The sequence below is a fragment of the Musca domestica genome, unplaced genomic scaffold (assembly GCF_030504385.1).
Source record: "Musca domestica strain aabys unplaced genomic scaffold, Musca_domestica.polishedcontigs.V.1.1 2, whole genome shotgun sequence".
NCBI classification, from domain to species: Eukaryota; Metazoa; Arthropoda; class Insecta; order Diptera; family Muscidae; genus Musca; species Musca domestica.
The window spans coordinates 7943254-7960110 of record NW_026712249.1 but is presented as its reverse complement, the minus strand read 5'-3'; the positions used below and the strand labels follow the sequence as shown (position 1 = coordinate 7960110).

Below are 16857 nucleotides of genomic sequence, written 5' to 3'. Positions count from 1 at the left end.
AGCGTGTGACGGTTTCATTGGCCGTTTGAAGGCCATAATTCATGACAAAGGTGACCAATTCGAACAAATCTAAACTTATTCTATTTCCGTCATTTTTTGCTTTTATTCAATAAAATTAACAAGTAAAAAAGCAGTAAGTTCGGCCGGGCCGAACTTTGAATAGCCTCCAACATTTGGAACGAATTAGGAAATTTTCAAAAAAATTAAATACATTAAAAATTCGATTAAAATCTTAAAAATACCGAATATCGTAAGGAGCCGATATATTGGGGTGATATATAATATTGTGGACCTATACAGACAAATCTGCGTCTGGGGGTAAAGTACTCACAATGAACTTCTTGTGTGGAATTTCAGACAATTCCATTGAAAAATGTGGCAAAATCATCAAAATACCGAATATCGGGGGGTACCGTTATATGGGGGCTATACGATATCGTGGACCTATATAGACAATTATCTTGCAGGGGGTAAAGTGCTCACAAAGAACTCCTTGTGTAGAATTTTAGACAACTCTGTTGAAAATCGTGGCTAAAATCATCAAAAAACCGAATATCGGGGGGTACCGTTATATGGTGGCTATACGATATCGTGGACCTATATAGACAAATCTCATTCAGGGGGTAAATTGCTCACAAGGAACTCCTTGTGTAGAATTTCAAGCAATTCCGTTGAAATATGTGGCTAAAATCATCAAAATACCGAATATCGAGGGGTACCGTTATATGGGAGCTATACGATATTGTGGACCGATATAGTCCTGCCTGCAGACAAAAGACAGATCTGTCCAAAATTTTAGCTCCCTATCTTTATTCGTTTTGACTGCAGCGTGATTACAACAGACGGACAGACGGACGAACGGACAGGGCTAAATTGTCTTAGAAATTTACGCTGATCAAGAATATATATACTTTGTTGGGTCTAATTATTTCGATGAGTTACAAACGGAATGACGAACTTAATATACCCTCCATACTATGTATGGTGGAGGGTATAAAAAAATGTAAAAATTGCAGTTGCAGTTTTTTATCTCACCCTGTAAGCTATTTTTTCCTCTACTTTTTAGATGCCATTTTTTTGTGGGTTACATATCTGACATGCAGAAGCCTTCGTTTTGATACAAACGTTGCACATCGTATTATGGGCATTAGACTCAGGTCAGAATTGAATAGGCTCAGGTCATGAATATCTGTGCGGAATTTTAATTTCCAATTTCACCAATGCTTCTCGGTCATCTTTTTCTCAATTATTGCAGAATATACAACAAAGATATATAATATAAAAAATGATATTTTTCTTCTCTACATTTGCTGACGGTAACAAAAAACCAAAAGTTACTGATTTTTTTAAAATAAATTTAATAAATAAATTATGTGCAATATTTACTTATTTCAAAATTTTTTACAGTTCAAATTGTGTGTTTTGATATAAAAACCAATAAAATTGATAAGAACGATCATGACAGGTAATACAATAAAGAAAGACAAAAGTCGGGCGGTGCTAACTTCTGATAGCCAACGCCACTCTAAACATTTTGTGGTCATCTGTAGCAAATAGACTTCGTGGGAAAATCGTTTAAAAATAAATCAAATAATTAAATACCACGGGTTCGAGCATATTTTTTAAATCATTGTATTTTTCATTTTGACAAAACTGTTGGATTCTAATGGATTTGTTTGAGGACATTCACAAGGAAGGGTATAGGGAAACATATTCGTATTTACAAACAGCAAAAATAAATAAATATTATTTCTGGTTGGTAACAACAAAATGCAGTGCACTGAGTTTTTCTTCTTTTAAAAGTTTACTTGAAAAACAAATAAACAAACCTCCGACGATTATATTATTCAACAATCTCATATTATGATGATGGTTGCAAAAATGCCATAATTTCATATTTCAAAACAAACCTCGACCCATTTTTAATGAGAAAATTATTAGTAGATGATGTAGTACCCTACAATATGCCAAATGTTTTGTTAGAAGAAGTAATAAAAAGGCCAGGCCAAACTTACGATACCCTCCACGTTTATCACCGAGATTCAGTATTCGAGCGAGTTCCATTCAAAACTGTAAAGACCATTAAAATCCTAGAAAAAAATAGCTTCCCAAACCTCTAAAAATGAGAATTGCCAAAATACTATCAGGCGATACAGTTGTATGAGGCCATACCAAAATTTTGCACTTTTCTATGTTCAACAAGTAAACCAGTAATGAAAAGGCCAAAAATCGAGCGGGCCGACTATATGACGCCCTACCCCACTATGCGTATTTAATAGAGCTCTCGTAACGAAAAAAGGCTATGTTGGGAATTTGTGTGAAGTAGATACCAACTATGAATCTTATTTGAATGATTATCATGGTTTTAGAGAAGTCATAATTTGGGAGCTATATCCAACTCTGAATCGATTTTCAAAGGATTGGAGGATAGGAATTTCACCAAATGGAAAAATTCGGCTGAATATGAAAAAATCTATTCAATTTGGGCTGATATTACATATACGGTGAGCAATAACCGTAAAATCGGATGAAGATGTATATCGAAATTACAAAAAAATCTGAACCGATCTTGATAAAATTGGGCAAAGGTATTTTTGAGCAGTAGCTGATGCCCGGTATAAAATGTGATTGTTTTGAAGTGAAGGACTTTAACACCACTTTAACATATATAGGGTAGCTATAGCTATATCTGAACCGATTTTCACCAAATTTAATGTATTTGCTTCTAGACTGAATTCGGTCGGATGTGCCAAAATTCAGGCCATTTGGACTGATATTGGGTATTTGGCGCATATAGCTCCCATATATATCCTCACTCGAAATCGGTTGAAGATATATATGTGGGAGCTACATCTAAATTCAAGCCGATTTTTTTTTTTTTTTTTTTGTCCCAAAAAAATTATGTGTGAAAAATTTCACCTCAATCGGATACATGTTACAAATAAACGCATAAAGATATAAAACCCTTACCACTATGTGGTGTAGGGTATAAAAAAACAGCTAAGGTAGCCGTGACGATCTTTTGATACCCTTCGCCAATTTGAAATGAACTGGCAAAATGTAACATAAAATAAGTCTAAAAATTCCACTATAATTTTTAAAAAATCCGAATATCTTGTATTTTAGTTATATAAGGTTATACGACAATGTGGACCTCTACATGCAGTTATCTGTCGAACTCAAAATACACCATTTTTTAATCAATCCGGTGAAAAGAAAATTCGGAATACCTGGAGGTACAATTATATGGGGACCATTTCAAAACTAGGTCCTATATAGACAGTTCTATGCAAGGATTTTTCCCTACTTCTGGAAACACAAAGACCATGAAACCAACCAAGAGACCATAAAACTACCGGTACAGTTATATGGGGGCTATAACTATTACGAACTAAAAACACTAAGTTTGAGAAAATTCCGATAAAAAATATAGCTATAATCGTCAAAATAGCTCAAAAATCAGATTTTGGGAGGTTATGCGAGGACATGGATCTGTACAGGAAATTTTCTGTCATATGATGTAGTACCCATAACGAACTCCAAATAATATAACGAAATACAAATTAAAATACCAAATATTTGGCATTACAGTTATATGTGGGACCATACCAAAAGTTGGACCAATATAAAGAATTCTATGCAAGAAGATTCCCACATACTGGGAGTTCCATTTTACAGCGAATTCGGGCTAAAATTGTGACTTAAATCATCAAAAACCATACATTTTGCGGTACAGTTATATTGAGGCTATACCAAAAGTCCTTCTGAGTAAAATTTTATCGACCAACTTCGTTTCGATCGGAAGCTAGAGTGATTTCCACAGACGGACGGACATGACTAAATCGACATAGAATTTTACACTGATCAAGAATATATATTCTGTAGGGTCAAAAATGTATATTTCAAGGTGTTACAAAAGGGAATGACAAACTTAATATACCCTTCATACCATGGCGGAGGGTATAAAAATATGATATGTCGGTGTTGACAAAGTACTTAATGGGGTTAAAACTACAATCAAAACCTTTCGAAAGTGTTGTCCCAACATCAATTTTTGTTGTCAACTAACATCAACTTTTTATGAGGGCTACATAAAATCGTGGACCGAATTTCAAATCTTGTGTTATTGAAAATAATGGGATATGTGAAACATGAAGATAAGCGGATGCTTATTTCGGATTTTATGATAGTTTTGGTTAGTCACAAATTTGACTCTTTGGGAGGGAGGTACCAGAAGAAATGGTCCGATCACTACCATCTTTATAAGAGATCTTGTCTTGAGAGAAATATTTCGATCTACCAATTCTGAATGGAATTGGATGTTAATTTCGAGTCTTATGTGCTTCATATGTATTCAAAATGTTGACCCTTTCTGGGGGTATTGTCCATTTCCGCACCTGATTTGCAAAGTTAGAGAAATATCGGATTACTCTTTTTCTCTCTGCGTAGTAAAATATTTTCCTTGACCTTTGGACCTTTTGTGGGGGAGGTATGAGAAGGATTGGACCGATATTGCCCATCACCTAACTCGATCTAAGTTTGACAATAATATTACGATGTACCAAGTTTGGATCAAATCGGATACTCCCTTCGAGAGTTATCGTGCGCACCAGCCAGACAGACAGATGTGGCACGTTTTGGCCGTATCAAATGATATATGGCTAGAGAGGGGCCATATAACTGAGGATTTAAAAATACACATATATAGAAATACAAAAACGGTATGACAAAAATTAAAAGAGTGCTCGGCAAGAGTAGAATCTGCTCGATTTTGAACGAATTTTGCTCCCACTCAAAAATGAGGAAAATATGATCACTCAGATTCGAGCGACATCCCATTTTCGCTAACGAAGTTGCGGCCACTTGCTAGTCTCTTATGAAATGGTAAACTAAAATTTTAGGTATTTCGAAGTAAAATTTTCGAAGCCAAAAGAAGGTATTGAAAAACCCCAGTCATACCGAACTTACGCATTTTGTTTTGGAAACAAAAAAATCGAATGAGTCCAAATCTGATGAATTGTTTAAATTCGACTGTAACAATCTAAATTAAATTTCTTTACCCTACAACTATTGAATTGAGACCCTAAAATATTGAAGAGATTTTTAATAATTCAACTCTCAACAGTCTCTTTGTGAATGCCAACAAGAAGAACAAACCAAACCCCACCATAATATCTACATCTTCTATTCCCAACAAGATTGCGCTGTAAACGGAAGAGATATCGGTTTCTCTGTTTTTTGTTCTGACCTCATCTTGCATTTCAAATAATCAAATCAAATAACATTAACTCAAAAGAAAATAAAAATGAATATCCAATCGAATCGACAACGACGACGACGACGAATTTGGTGATACGATAAGAAACTTCGTCATAACTTCAGCACTGCACTGAGACAAACATCTCTCTGTCTGTCTGTCGGTCTCAAGAATTTTTCGATCGAACATCACGTACCGCATACCACCATTCACAAATTGGCCACTTTTCATTATATAAAAGCTGGTCCAGCACCCAGAGCTGTTACCAGTTGATTTTGTGGCGTTTTCTAGTAAGCCTACAAACATAGAAGCGCATCTGAGGCGAATTCTGAAGAACAACACTTTCTCAGTCATGAATTTCCGTTTTGTGTTCACAATTTGCGCCATTGCGCTGCCGGTAGGTTTGATGTCGCCAGGCACGAGTTGACTTTTTTTTCAATGTGTCTCTTCTTCCCTCTTCTGTGTAGATTGTCACTGCCTATGGCCCAGCTGGAGGTTATGGTGCCGGCAGTAATGGTGTCGAGGAGTTGATCAATGCTGCCGCTGCTAACCAACAAGGCGGTGCAGCTTCGTTGACTGCTACTGCTGATGTCTCTGCTCCCGCCTCTGCCCAAGCCGGTTTGGCTGCTGCCAACGCCCAATTGGCTGCCCTCCAGGCCAACTCTGCCTACAACAACCTCAAGAACTCCGACGCCATTGCCGAGTCATTGGCTGAGAATGTTTTGGCCTCGAACATCCGTCAGGGTTTGGTGAATGTTGTGGCTCCCAATGTTGTGGGACAAACCGCCTTCCGTTCCCTGTTGGTGCCCAACAGACTGAACACCCACCACGTCATTGCCACCCAGCCCCTCCAACCCCTGGTTGTCAACCAACCCGGCTCCCCCGTCACCCAGGTCAACAGCGGTCCCCCATCTGTGGTCCGTGCCGCTCCCATCATCTACAAATTGAAGCCATCCGTCATCTACCAACAGGAAGTCATCAACAAGGTGCCAACTCCCCTTAGCCTTAACCCTGTCTACGTTAAAGTATACAAACCCGGCAAGCATGTTGATGCTCCCGTCGCCGCTCCCTCCTATGGTCCATCATACGGCTCCGGCTCCTCATATGGTGGCAGCTCTTCCGCTGGCTCCGCCGCTGGCAGTGATGCTGGTTACGGTGGTGCTGCTGGTTATAACAGCGCTCCTGCCTACTCCGCCCCAGCTGCATCGTACGGTGGTCAATCGGCCTATTAAATTATTTGTTAAAATAATTCGAGAGAAGAAAGTTGGACAACTGCGTTTTCGTTTGGCCTGGAATGAATCGAATGGATTGTCCAATTTTTTTCGCCTAGAATATGCCAAAATTTTTTATACTCAATAAAGAAATTTTTAATTTAAAACAAAAAATATTTTTGAGGGACAATTTTTTTTAAGTTGAAAAATCGAGAAGTATTTTATTCCAACGGAACACAATTTTCTCGAGATATCATAAATCGGTGGGGCAACATAGAAGTTCGAAAACACTATACTAAAAGTCAAATTTCACCAAAGATTCTTGTCTCATTTTAGATGCTGTTAAAATTAAATTAGAAAATATCTATCAATGGTATAATTTAATAATTTTCAAAACTAAAATATCTTTGCAAAATCGCTAAAATTTTGCAATGGAGATTGTTTTTAGAGCGAAATTCAATTTGAGAGCATTTGTGATCTCTCTCTCCTCTCCAATTTTTTACAATAGTAAAAAATGTTTAATTACGATTGGTCTGATAATCTCTTTTCTGTGCAATTTTTTTTTTTTTTTCAAAATTTAAAAATCTTTAAAATTATGTAAATATTGGAAATTATTTTTTCATTTTCTTACGACGAGAGCTTGAGCATGCTGTATGATGTATGCTACATTTGTAAAATTTGCTATGAGAATCACTGATGGCTGTATAAAATTAGGATATTGGTATTAAATATTATCTACATGCATGGTCCGAGTGGTCCGCTAAACTCCATCTTTACACCAGATTATTATAATGGTAAAAATATAGGTATGTGTGAAATTTGAGAAGAATCTGTAGTATATTTCGCAATTTATGAGCGTTTTAGACCCTTTGGACCCTTTGTGGGAGAGGTACTAAAAGAAGTAGTCCGATCGTGTCCATTCTCGCGATAATGCATCTTGCGGTAATGCACATATTTTTAAAGTTTGAACAAAAACAGATTATCAGTTCTCTTCCTATGAGGTACAATATTTTCTATGCAATTTTGGACCTTTTATGAGGCAGGTACCAGAAGGAGTGGACCGATTTTGCCCATCTCCGAACTCGATGTAAGTTTGACAAAAATAATACGATGTACCAAGGTTGTATCAAATCGCACCAGCCAGACAGACGGACCGACATCGCTAAATCGACGCCAAATGTCCTGAAACGTACGTACGTACCTTTTAGCCGTATTACAACAATTTTCAATTTTCGATTTTGGAGTAAAGATAAGAAATAAGCATTGTCAAAGGGTGGTTCATGGACTGGTGGCATGATCGAACCAAAATTTTTAAAGATGCTCCGTATCGTAACCTAACTGTGAATGGTGAGCGCTACCGTGAGATTATATCGAACTTTCTTTGCCCGAAATGCAAGAGCATAACTTGCATGACTGTGGTTTCAACTAGACGGCGTCAGCACGCGTAACAATGGACCTACCGCGAGGCGAGTTCGGTGAATATTTTATTTCACGTTCAAAACCGGTCTTTAGACTATTTTTAGTGGGCCTATGTTAAAACTCATTGAAGCATTTTTTCTAGAGGTATCGGCTGTAATGTGCATAATTTGAGATCAAATATTGAAATATATGGACAGTAATATCAAAAATAGAACAAAACTTTTCTGTTGTCCTCAAAGGCTAAAATATTATTTATGAAAATTTTCTACAAGACATCAAAAAAAGATTTATATTTTTCTATTATATATCCAGAAAATATTGTCTTAAAAAATATTTTCTAAATGTTTTTTTTTTTTATCAAATCCAAGTGGATCAAACCCCCAAAAGAGTTTCAGGTTCTTAGGCCGAACTTTTTTAGTCTTAAGATCCTACGCCATAGACCATATATCAAAGGACCACAATATTTTGAGCAACAAAGTAAAACGTCATAATTTTTACAGTTTTTTAAATTTTATTGAATGAAAGGAAAAAATGTCGGAAATAGCATCAAATTTTATAATAAGTTTAGATTTGGTCGAATTGGTAATCTTTGGCACGAATTATGGCCTTCAAACGGCCAATAAAACCGCCACACACTGCCCGAGTGTTGCTTTGCGAATGTTTTCTCATCGGAAAAAACCACGAACAATGATACGAGGCACAAAAGATTTATTCACATTTAAATGCTGGAGTGCTCTAACGATAGCCACTTGGGGGTTTCCAGCCAAATTTAAAGAAATCACACTATCACGCTTGAATTCCATCACGAGTAATTTATTTTTTTCTGGAAAATTCTTATCAAAATGCTTCTTTACGCTTGTAAACAATATAATGAGCTGTTTTTCATCTCACCCTGTATTTCGGAACATTTAATGTAGAATTCCGGAAATTTATAGTGCTTTGGATTTTTTTTTTTTCAAGAATCATTGTTTTCAAAGATTGGGTTATTTCGGTTCATTTTTTAGTAAGCTATAAGTATAAGGATTAGCACCGCTTTCAAGTGCATTGTACTTTTGAGTCATACTTTCCAGTTAATGTTGCCAAATGTTTGTATTTTGAGTTCATATTATATAGAAATTCCACTTTTTTACGTTTTGGTATAGCCCTCACATAAATATAACACCTGAGTCTAGATATTGCAAGGGTCTTACCTCACTTACTCGATTTGACTATAAATTTGTATTTTGATTTCAGTGGGGGTAGAAAGCTTTTCGACAGAAAATATTCAGTATGAAAGGCCCCAATATAAGCTTACGATCATATAGGGTTATTCAATTAATCTGGGAATTAAAACCACTTCTGAAGTTTTGCTTTGAAGACCTAATACCAACACATCGGTAACACATAACTTAGATGACGTTATATATGGGTGCTGCTGTCGAAAAGTTTTCTACCTTCAAAGAAATGAAATTTTATTTTTTTTCCAAAACTGATTGGAAAATATGGTATAGACCTTTCAAATAAATGATATAGCGAACGTACTATATTTGGCCGCTACAGTGTTACATGCCCTATGAAAGTAAGTTAAAGCCAAAACTTGACTTGACTTTTGACAACATATAACATATAAGGGTGCTAAATCTTAATCTGAAGCAATTTTTAGCAAATTTGATAGAGGAACTCTTGGAGCATGGCAATAAAGTTCATAGCATTACTTTAGAAATCAGAAAAAGAAACACATTTGGAAAACGTAGAAGGGTGGTAACTTCAACTAACAGGATGTCTTTAAACAAAGAAGCTATATCAAAATCTAAATCAATAGATTTCGAAAAAAATGGTGCAAATATTTCTAGGTTGTATGTATCGTGTATCGAATATTACTGCTATCGAGTGCATATGGTATGGTATGGCTTTGGTAACTTAAATAAATCTGAACTTGGAATTCTTGGAAGTCTTACTTCGATTTCTAGTATTATTCGAATATTTTCTTTAAAATGCATCTTGTTCAAAAAGACATTTGGTGCACAATAAACATAAAATTGGAAGACATATATATGACAGTTATATCCAATTCACATCCAAATTATCAAAATTTCCAATAGGGTTCAATTTTGGAGAAGTGCATCTCAATTTGGCAGTCATATGAATGAATATGCGTAAATTGTCTCTAAATGTGGTTCTATTGCATCAGCGATGTGTCTATCTTATCTTCTTTTCATTACACCTAAATTACACAATGTACATAATAGTGGGGCGGCGATCATCAAAACCCCTAAGTACCCATGCTAAGTCCTAGTCTTTATACATTTTTACATATGGGGTTCATTTATGATGTTCACCTCATTTTCTCAAATTCCAATAGGTTGGTTTTGAATTAATTTAGACTTTATTGGTCCAATTTTTTATATGGGACCCACATAAGAAAATCACAGATTCTACTTAAATTTGGTATTTGAAGTCGGCTGAGCACAACTATCTACACAGTCAAACATAGTACATAACTATCGAAATATCAATTATTTCAACATTTTACATGAGCTTATCATTTTTGCAAAATTCATCATCATTCTGAAAAAACGAAATGTGATCTCATTTCTCTTCAGTTTTTTTTGTAAAATATTCTGTAATCTTTAATGAGAGAAAATCATGGGTTGGAGACACAGCCTCTTCGTCATCACCAACAAGAGAAAACACAAAATTATTGTTAACCAAAATATGATAAAAATTGCGTTAAGATATCAATACATTTTCCTCAATGGGCAAATGGGGCACTTGGTGCGCGGAGGGGGACCGGCAGATTGCAGCGGCCGCTGGAGAACCTAATTTTTGGACAAATGTCACGTAATTGGAAGTGAATTTCTTGGCTCGATTTCATAGCCACTCGCATCACAGTTGGGTCTACGTGAAATCATATTTAAATCCAAGATGCAGCTCGGCATCATGCATCAGTCAACAACAGAAGTTGCCTTGAGAATCAAGTACGAGACGAGCAGAAGAGCTTCAGCAAGACTTGGTGACTAAAGAGAAACAGCACAAAGATGAAATTCTTCGTAGCCACCCTCACCATTGCATTGATTGTAGGTATTCTTCCATCGCGGTAGTCAATCTCGATGTTTTGTTGAAACACGCACACTGTCATATGTTCTTTGTGACTAATCGGCTTTGTTTTTATTTCCATTTCCGCATTCGTTTAGGCAATGGCCAATGCCTCTGGCTACAATTCGGGTAGCAGTTATGGCGGTCAAGGCGCAGGTGCGGACACAGCTGCCGCTGCCGCCGCTGCTGGTGGCGATGGCGGTGCCTTCCATGGTTTGAACTCTGGTGCTGATGGTGCTGCCGCCGCCACTGCCACGGCCAACACCGGCGAAACATCCGGTGTCGGTGGCTCCAGCTATGGCAGCAGCAACAATCTTCCTTATGCCCCCCAAAACACCAGAGGCAACAGTATCAGTTCCTCCATCACCTATCCCAACAACAAGGGTGAGATCTTGATCCACCGTCCCGCTGCCATCATTGTCAAGCGCCCTCCTACCCGCGTCGTTGTCAACCACCCCCCACTAGTCGTTAAGCCCGCCCCAGTTGTTTTGCACAAACCCCCAGCAGTCGTGTTGCGCAAGGTCGTTGTCAAGCACCACCCCCGCCCAGTCAAGGTTGAACCTGTCTACGTCAATGTTGTCAAGCCCCCAGCAGAGAAATACTTCGTCAACGAGAAACAACAACAGTTCAGTGCCCAACCCGCTGCCTTTGTGCCCGTCAACTTGGGACCCGGTGCCTTTGCCAATGCCCCCGGTGCCTTCTCGCTCAACAATGCTGCCTCATTCGCTCCTCTGGGCGCTGCCGGTTTGGGCGGTGGAGCCGGCGGTGCTGGTGGTGATGATGCTGCTGCTGCCGCCGCCGCTGCTGCTGGTGGCAATGCTGCCAACTCTGGCTACCAATTGCTGTCCGGCAACAATGGTTTGGCCGCTTTGGCTAACCTCAATGGCGGTTATGGTGGTGCCGCTGCTGCCCCTGCTCCTAGCTACGGCTCGCCATCGTCTTCTTCGTATTAAAAGCTATCAGAAATTCTTCAGCCAAGTGGATGAATTGTTTGGACAGAGTTTTGAGGACAAACATTCTCGTTGTGTAGTCTTTTGTACTGAATTTTTGTACTTTTAATAAACTTCTTTTTTTACCAAAAAAAAATGCTTAAATTATAGAAAGGGTTGTTTTCTTTTGGACACGAAAAGTACTAAGATGTACAAAATAGTTGAATAGTAAAAATTTAAATTGGCATAATATGTCCAAAGTTATTGAGGTTCCCTCTTTTTTACTAAAACAAGTAAAAAAGTATCAGTCGATTTCGGCGACATCACCATCGCTTCGATTTAAAAATCGTATTACGGAAAGGCAACGACATCGACATGCAGCGGCGAGTGCTAAGACAGCAAACAAACCTATTTGCATTTTCTAAGTCCAAGTAAGTACATATTTTAATCAACATACGTTGGATAGGTATTTTCATAAGCTATAACTACTTTAACTATATTGTCTATATCGGGTAAGTGTATCCGGGTCTTGAACCCGGACTTTCGAGTCTCGGGTGGATCCGGCCCGTTCCACAAGAAAAAAGTAGTTTACCGGAATCGAAATAAAAATAACTACCTCTGGAAATTTTTTCGAAAAAAACGGAAGAGTTTTTACTAAACCAGAGTTCTTGCAAATGACCGAAGCATTGAGGTTTTTAGTGCCAGGATCTTATTAGACAAATGTCGGAAATTACTTCAATATTTCCAAATCGTTTTGCTATTGTTTTTTTCATGGTCAAATATCAAATACCAAATGGTTAATATATGAACGTCGACTAAAAACAAGTAAAAAACGGACCGACACCGTTTTGCCGACAGATGTATAACCAAATCTTGAGTTTATGAAAATATTGGGATGTATGAAATTTTAAGGCAATCGGATTCTTACATCGCATTTTATAAAACTAATAATTATTCAAAATGTTTGCCCTTTGTGGGGGAGGCACTTGATGGAGTGGACCGATATTATCCATTTTTGCACCTAACCTAGAATTGTCGCAAATGTTAGGATTTGAAAAGTTGGATCAAAATCGGATAATCGTTTCTATATCTGTGCAAAAAAAAAATTTTTTTGAAAGTTTCGACCATTTGTGGGGGATGTACCAGAAGGAGTGGACTGATATATTTCATCTCAACAACTGATCTTGAGTCAATATAAATATTGGGATGTGTGAAATTTGAAGACAATCGGACTCTTACATCACATTTTATGAGAGTTGTAATTATTCAAAATTTTGACCATTTGTGGGGGACATACTTGATGGAATGGACCGATATTGTCCATTTTCACACCTGACCTAGCACTGACGCATATATTAGGATTTGCAAAGTTGGAATAAAATAGGATTATCGTTTTTCTTTCGCTGCAGAAAAAATATTTTTTGAAAATTTCGATCTTCTGTGGTGGAGGTACCAGAAGGAGTTGACCGATATTGCCCACCTTCAAACTCGACCTAAGTTTGACAAAAATATTACGATGTACCAAGTTTGAACCAAATCGGATACTACCTTCGACAGTTATCGTGCGCACCAGCCAGACTCCAAATGTCCTGAAACGGATTTGGTCCAAGAGACCTATGATCGATGAGGCACGTTTTCCCCGTATCAAATGATAAAAATTTAAAGCCTCTATTACGACTTTCGTACATTTGATTTATCGAAAGGTAGATGTGTGATGGAGTGAAATGTCGCAGAATTGTTGAAAATTCGTACCAAAAAGTACAAGTAGTACTAAGAGTAACCAATTTTGAAGTCTTTGAGTGATAGGATTTTTATAGATTTAGATTTTAGGCAAATTTTTTGAATAATTGTACTTGAAAAGAACGAAAAGGTACAAAATGCCACAGCATTGTAATAGAATGATAAATAAAATCTCGAACTATGACAATTTTAATGGGTTCACTCTTAGGTGAGCTATAAGCCGACATTTTTCAAAATTCCTCCTATAATGGGATATAAAGTACTTAAATGTACATATAGTACAACATGGTTATTAATAGATCTATTTGAAATTATGTGAACGAATTGAGTTAAAACCTTGAAATTTAGGTGTACAAATGTAAAAACTGTACAAAATGTTACTAAATTTGATATAATCTGGTTTTGGGTAAACAGATAGAGCTAAATAAGAATCAACTACCACTCGAAATGGCTGAAGTTTAATCTCGGCTGGGTTACTGGAAATTCGTACTAAATGTGTAAGAAAAGTACTAAAATGTACTAAAAATTTAATAGCTTGTATTGAACAAACGGAATGAGCTAGAATTTGAGTCACCAATGGAATGCAGTCACTGTGTACCAAAGGTTTTTTGGAAATTCTAACTTAAAGGTTTCGAAAAGTTCCATAATGGCACTAAACCTCTAAAATGTACCATATTTGGTTATCATCCGAACAGATCGATTTAAAAACTTGAAATGTAGTGTGCGAATCATAGTTGGTTTTGAAAATGTGTACTAATTTTTGGAAAACTGTACTAAATTTGGAACAGTTTGGTTAAGAGTGAACGGAAAAAGGTGAAATTTTTTATTGGAGTCATATGGAGGTGGTTTTGGAAACATGTACTATAATTGTACGATAAGTACTAAATAGTCCTAATAGTATTGGATGAAGGAATAGAGCTGACATCCTGGAATTTGATACTTAGATTACTGATAGTATCTGTGTTGGTGATTTGGCGGTGCTTTGGATATACGTCCTATATTTTTCGAAAAGTACTAAATGGTACTAAATTTGGTATTAAATGAAGGGGTAGGACTGGAATCCTCAAATTTGATATTTAGGTCTCTGTTGGTATCTGGAATTGGGATATGAAGGTGGTTTTGTAAGTGTGTAATATGACTGCGAACTATACCGAATTGTAATTAATTTGAAACAGTTTGGTTTGGGGTGAGGTGAACTGATGAAGCGGACATTTTGAAATTTTGTATTATGGTCCCTGTTGGTTTGTTATAAAAAGGTAGCTTTGAAAATGTGTACTACAAGTACACCAAAAGTACTAAAAAGTACCATATTTGGTACAATTGGGTCAAAGGATAGAAATAAAATTTTGATATTTGATAATTAAATTCCTGCTGGTATCTGAGGAATGTATAGAACTAGAAATTTGATATTTAGATCTATGTTGCAGATGCGTACTTCGAAAAGCACTAAATGGTACTAATTTTGGAGCACAGTTGGTGTCTTGGATGGAGAGATGTACATTGTTTTGGATATGCGTCCTAAATGTTATTGCATTTTTTATTGGGTGAAAAGCTAAGGCCGAGATTCTAAACACTTGATACTGAAGGGTTTACATATTAAGAGGTTAAAATAGTTTTGGACAGGAAAGTTGGATGTGGTTCCCTACACAACTGTGCGGATTTAATAGAGCTCCCGTAAAAAAAAAAACAGTTTATATTGAAAATTTGTGTGAAATAGATCATACCAACAATTAACCTTATTAGAATGCGTATCATGGCTTTAGAGTAGTCACAAGTTTAGAACTATATCCAACTCTGAATCGATTTTCAACAAATTTGTTGCAAACTTTTGTACCCCTAGTACGAAATAACATTGCTGTATAGTGCATGACGTGACTTCGATAAGAATTATATTAAAAAATATTTATTGGAGCAATAGATATACCGGTCCGACTTTCACCAAATGGTAAAATTCGGTTGAATATGAAAAAACTATCCAATTTGGGTTGATATTACATACGTGGTGGACAATATCCGTAAAATTGGATAAAAATGTATATCGAACCAATCACGATAAAATTTGTTAGGGGTATTCGAGTTGTATCTGATGTCCCGTATCAAATAACATTGTTGTGGAGTGCATATTACGCATGTGAGGGACTTAAACACCAAATCGGATGAAACATATATATGGGAGCTATATCTGAACCGATTTTCACCAAATTTGATGTACTTGCTTCTGGACCTTGAGTACCAACATTCAGTCCATTTGGGCAAATATTAGCCATTTGGTGCACAATAAACCTGAAATCGGATAAAGATGTATATGTGAGCTATATCCAAATCTGAACCGATCTTGAAAAAATTGTAGGCACTTATTTCTAAGCTGTAAGGATATCTGGGACCAAATATCATTGTTGTCGAATGCATATTACGCATCTGAGGGACTTAAACACCAAATCGGATAAAAAATATATATATGAAAGCTATAGCTATATCTGAACCGATTTGCACCAAATTTAATGTATTTGCTTTTAGACTAAATTCGGGGGATATGCAAAAAATTCAGATCATTGCGACTGATATTGGCTATTTGATGCACAATTAACCCGATATCGGTGGCGGCGGATGAGATGCATACATACCATAGGGCGGTGGACGGTTGCAGCCATTTGCATCGGCACAAATACACCGTCAGATGTTGCAGCCAATGGTACACCGTTACATATACCAGCAGTTTCGACAATTTGTTTGCCGACACCACTACCACCTCCAGGTCCATAAGGACCATAGGCAAGTATGCTCTTTACATTGGAGTTGTTCGAAGTGGGGGTCTAGTACAAAAAAAGTCGAAATTTCAGAAAAGTATTTAAGTTTTGATGTTTTTTTTAGTCCTAACTTTAGTCTTGTATTGGTTGAATTCAAAATAAAAGGTAATTTAAATCTTACACTTCGTAAAAGTACGTGCAACCTAATAAACCCATTAATGAATTATACTTAATAAATAAATGTAGAAATAATATTAAATAAAAATCTTGATTGAAAATCTATATTTCGGTGTATAAGTCCACATCAAATTTTATACTTCTATTTTTTTTTTTTTTTTTTTTTTTTTTTTTTGCATCAAGATAAAAGAAAGCCACAGATATATGGAGCTATATCTAAATCTGATGCAATTTCAATAGGATTCATCCTTGGGCTAAACAAATATTTTTTGGAAAATTTCATCTCAATCGGATAATAAATT

General features: G+C 36.6%; 2 protein-coding genes across 2 annotated transcripts; both read left to right on the top strand.

Moving 5' to 3' along the window:
• Positions 1 to 5510: 5510 nt before the first annotated feature.
• On the top strand, positions 5511 to 6642 carry LOC101891006 (chorion protein S36). Its single transcript, XM_005182791.4, has 2 exons — positions 5511 to 5654; positions 5725 to 6642. Exons 1-2 carry the CDS (start codon positions 5610 to 5612, stop codon positions 6487 to 6489), a joined length of 810 nt encoding a protein of 269 aa, XP_005182848.1. The 5' UTR covers positions 5511 to 5609; the 3' UTR covers positions 6490 to 6642.
• Positions 6643 to 10798: 4156 nt separating this feature from the next.
• On the top strand, positions 10799 to 12065 carry LOC101890831 (chorion protein S38). The gene is made up of 2 exons (XM_020036506.2): positions 10799 to 10943; positions 11061 to 12065. Exons 1-2 carry the CDS (start codon positions 10905 to 10907, stop codon positions 11913 to 11915), a joined length of 894 nt encoding a protein of 297 aa, XP_019892065.1. The 5' UTR covers positions 10799 to 10904; the 3' UTR covers positions 11916 to 12065.
• The last annotated feature ends 4792 nt before the right edge of the window (positions 12066 to 16857 follow it).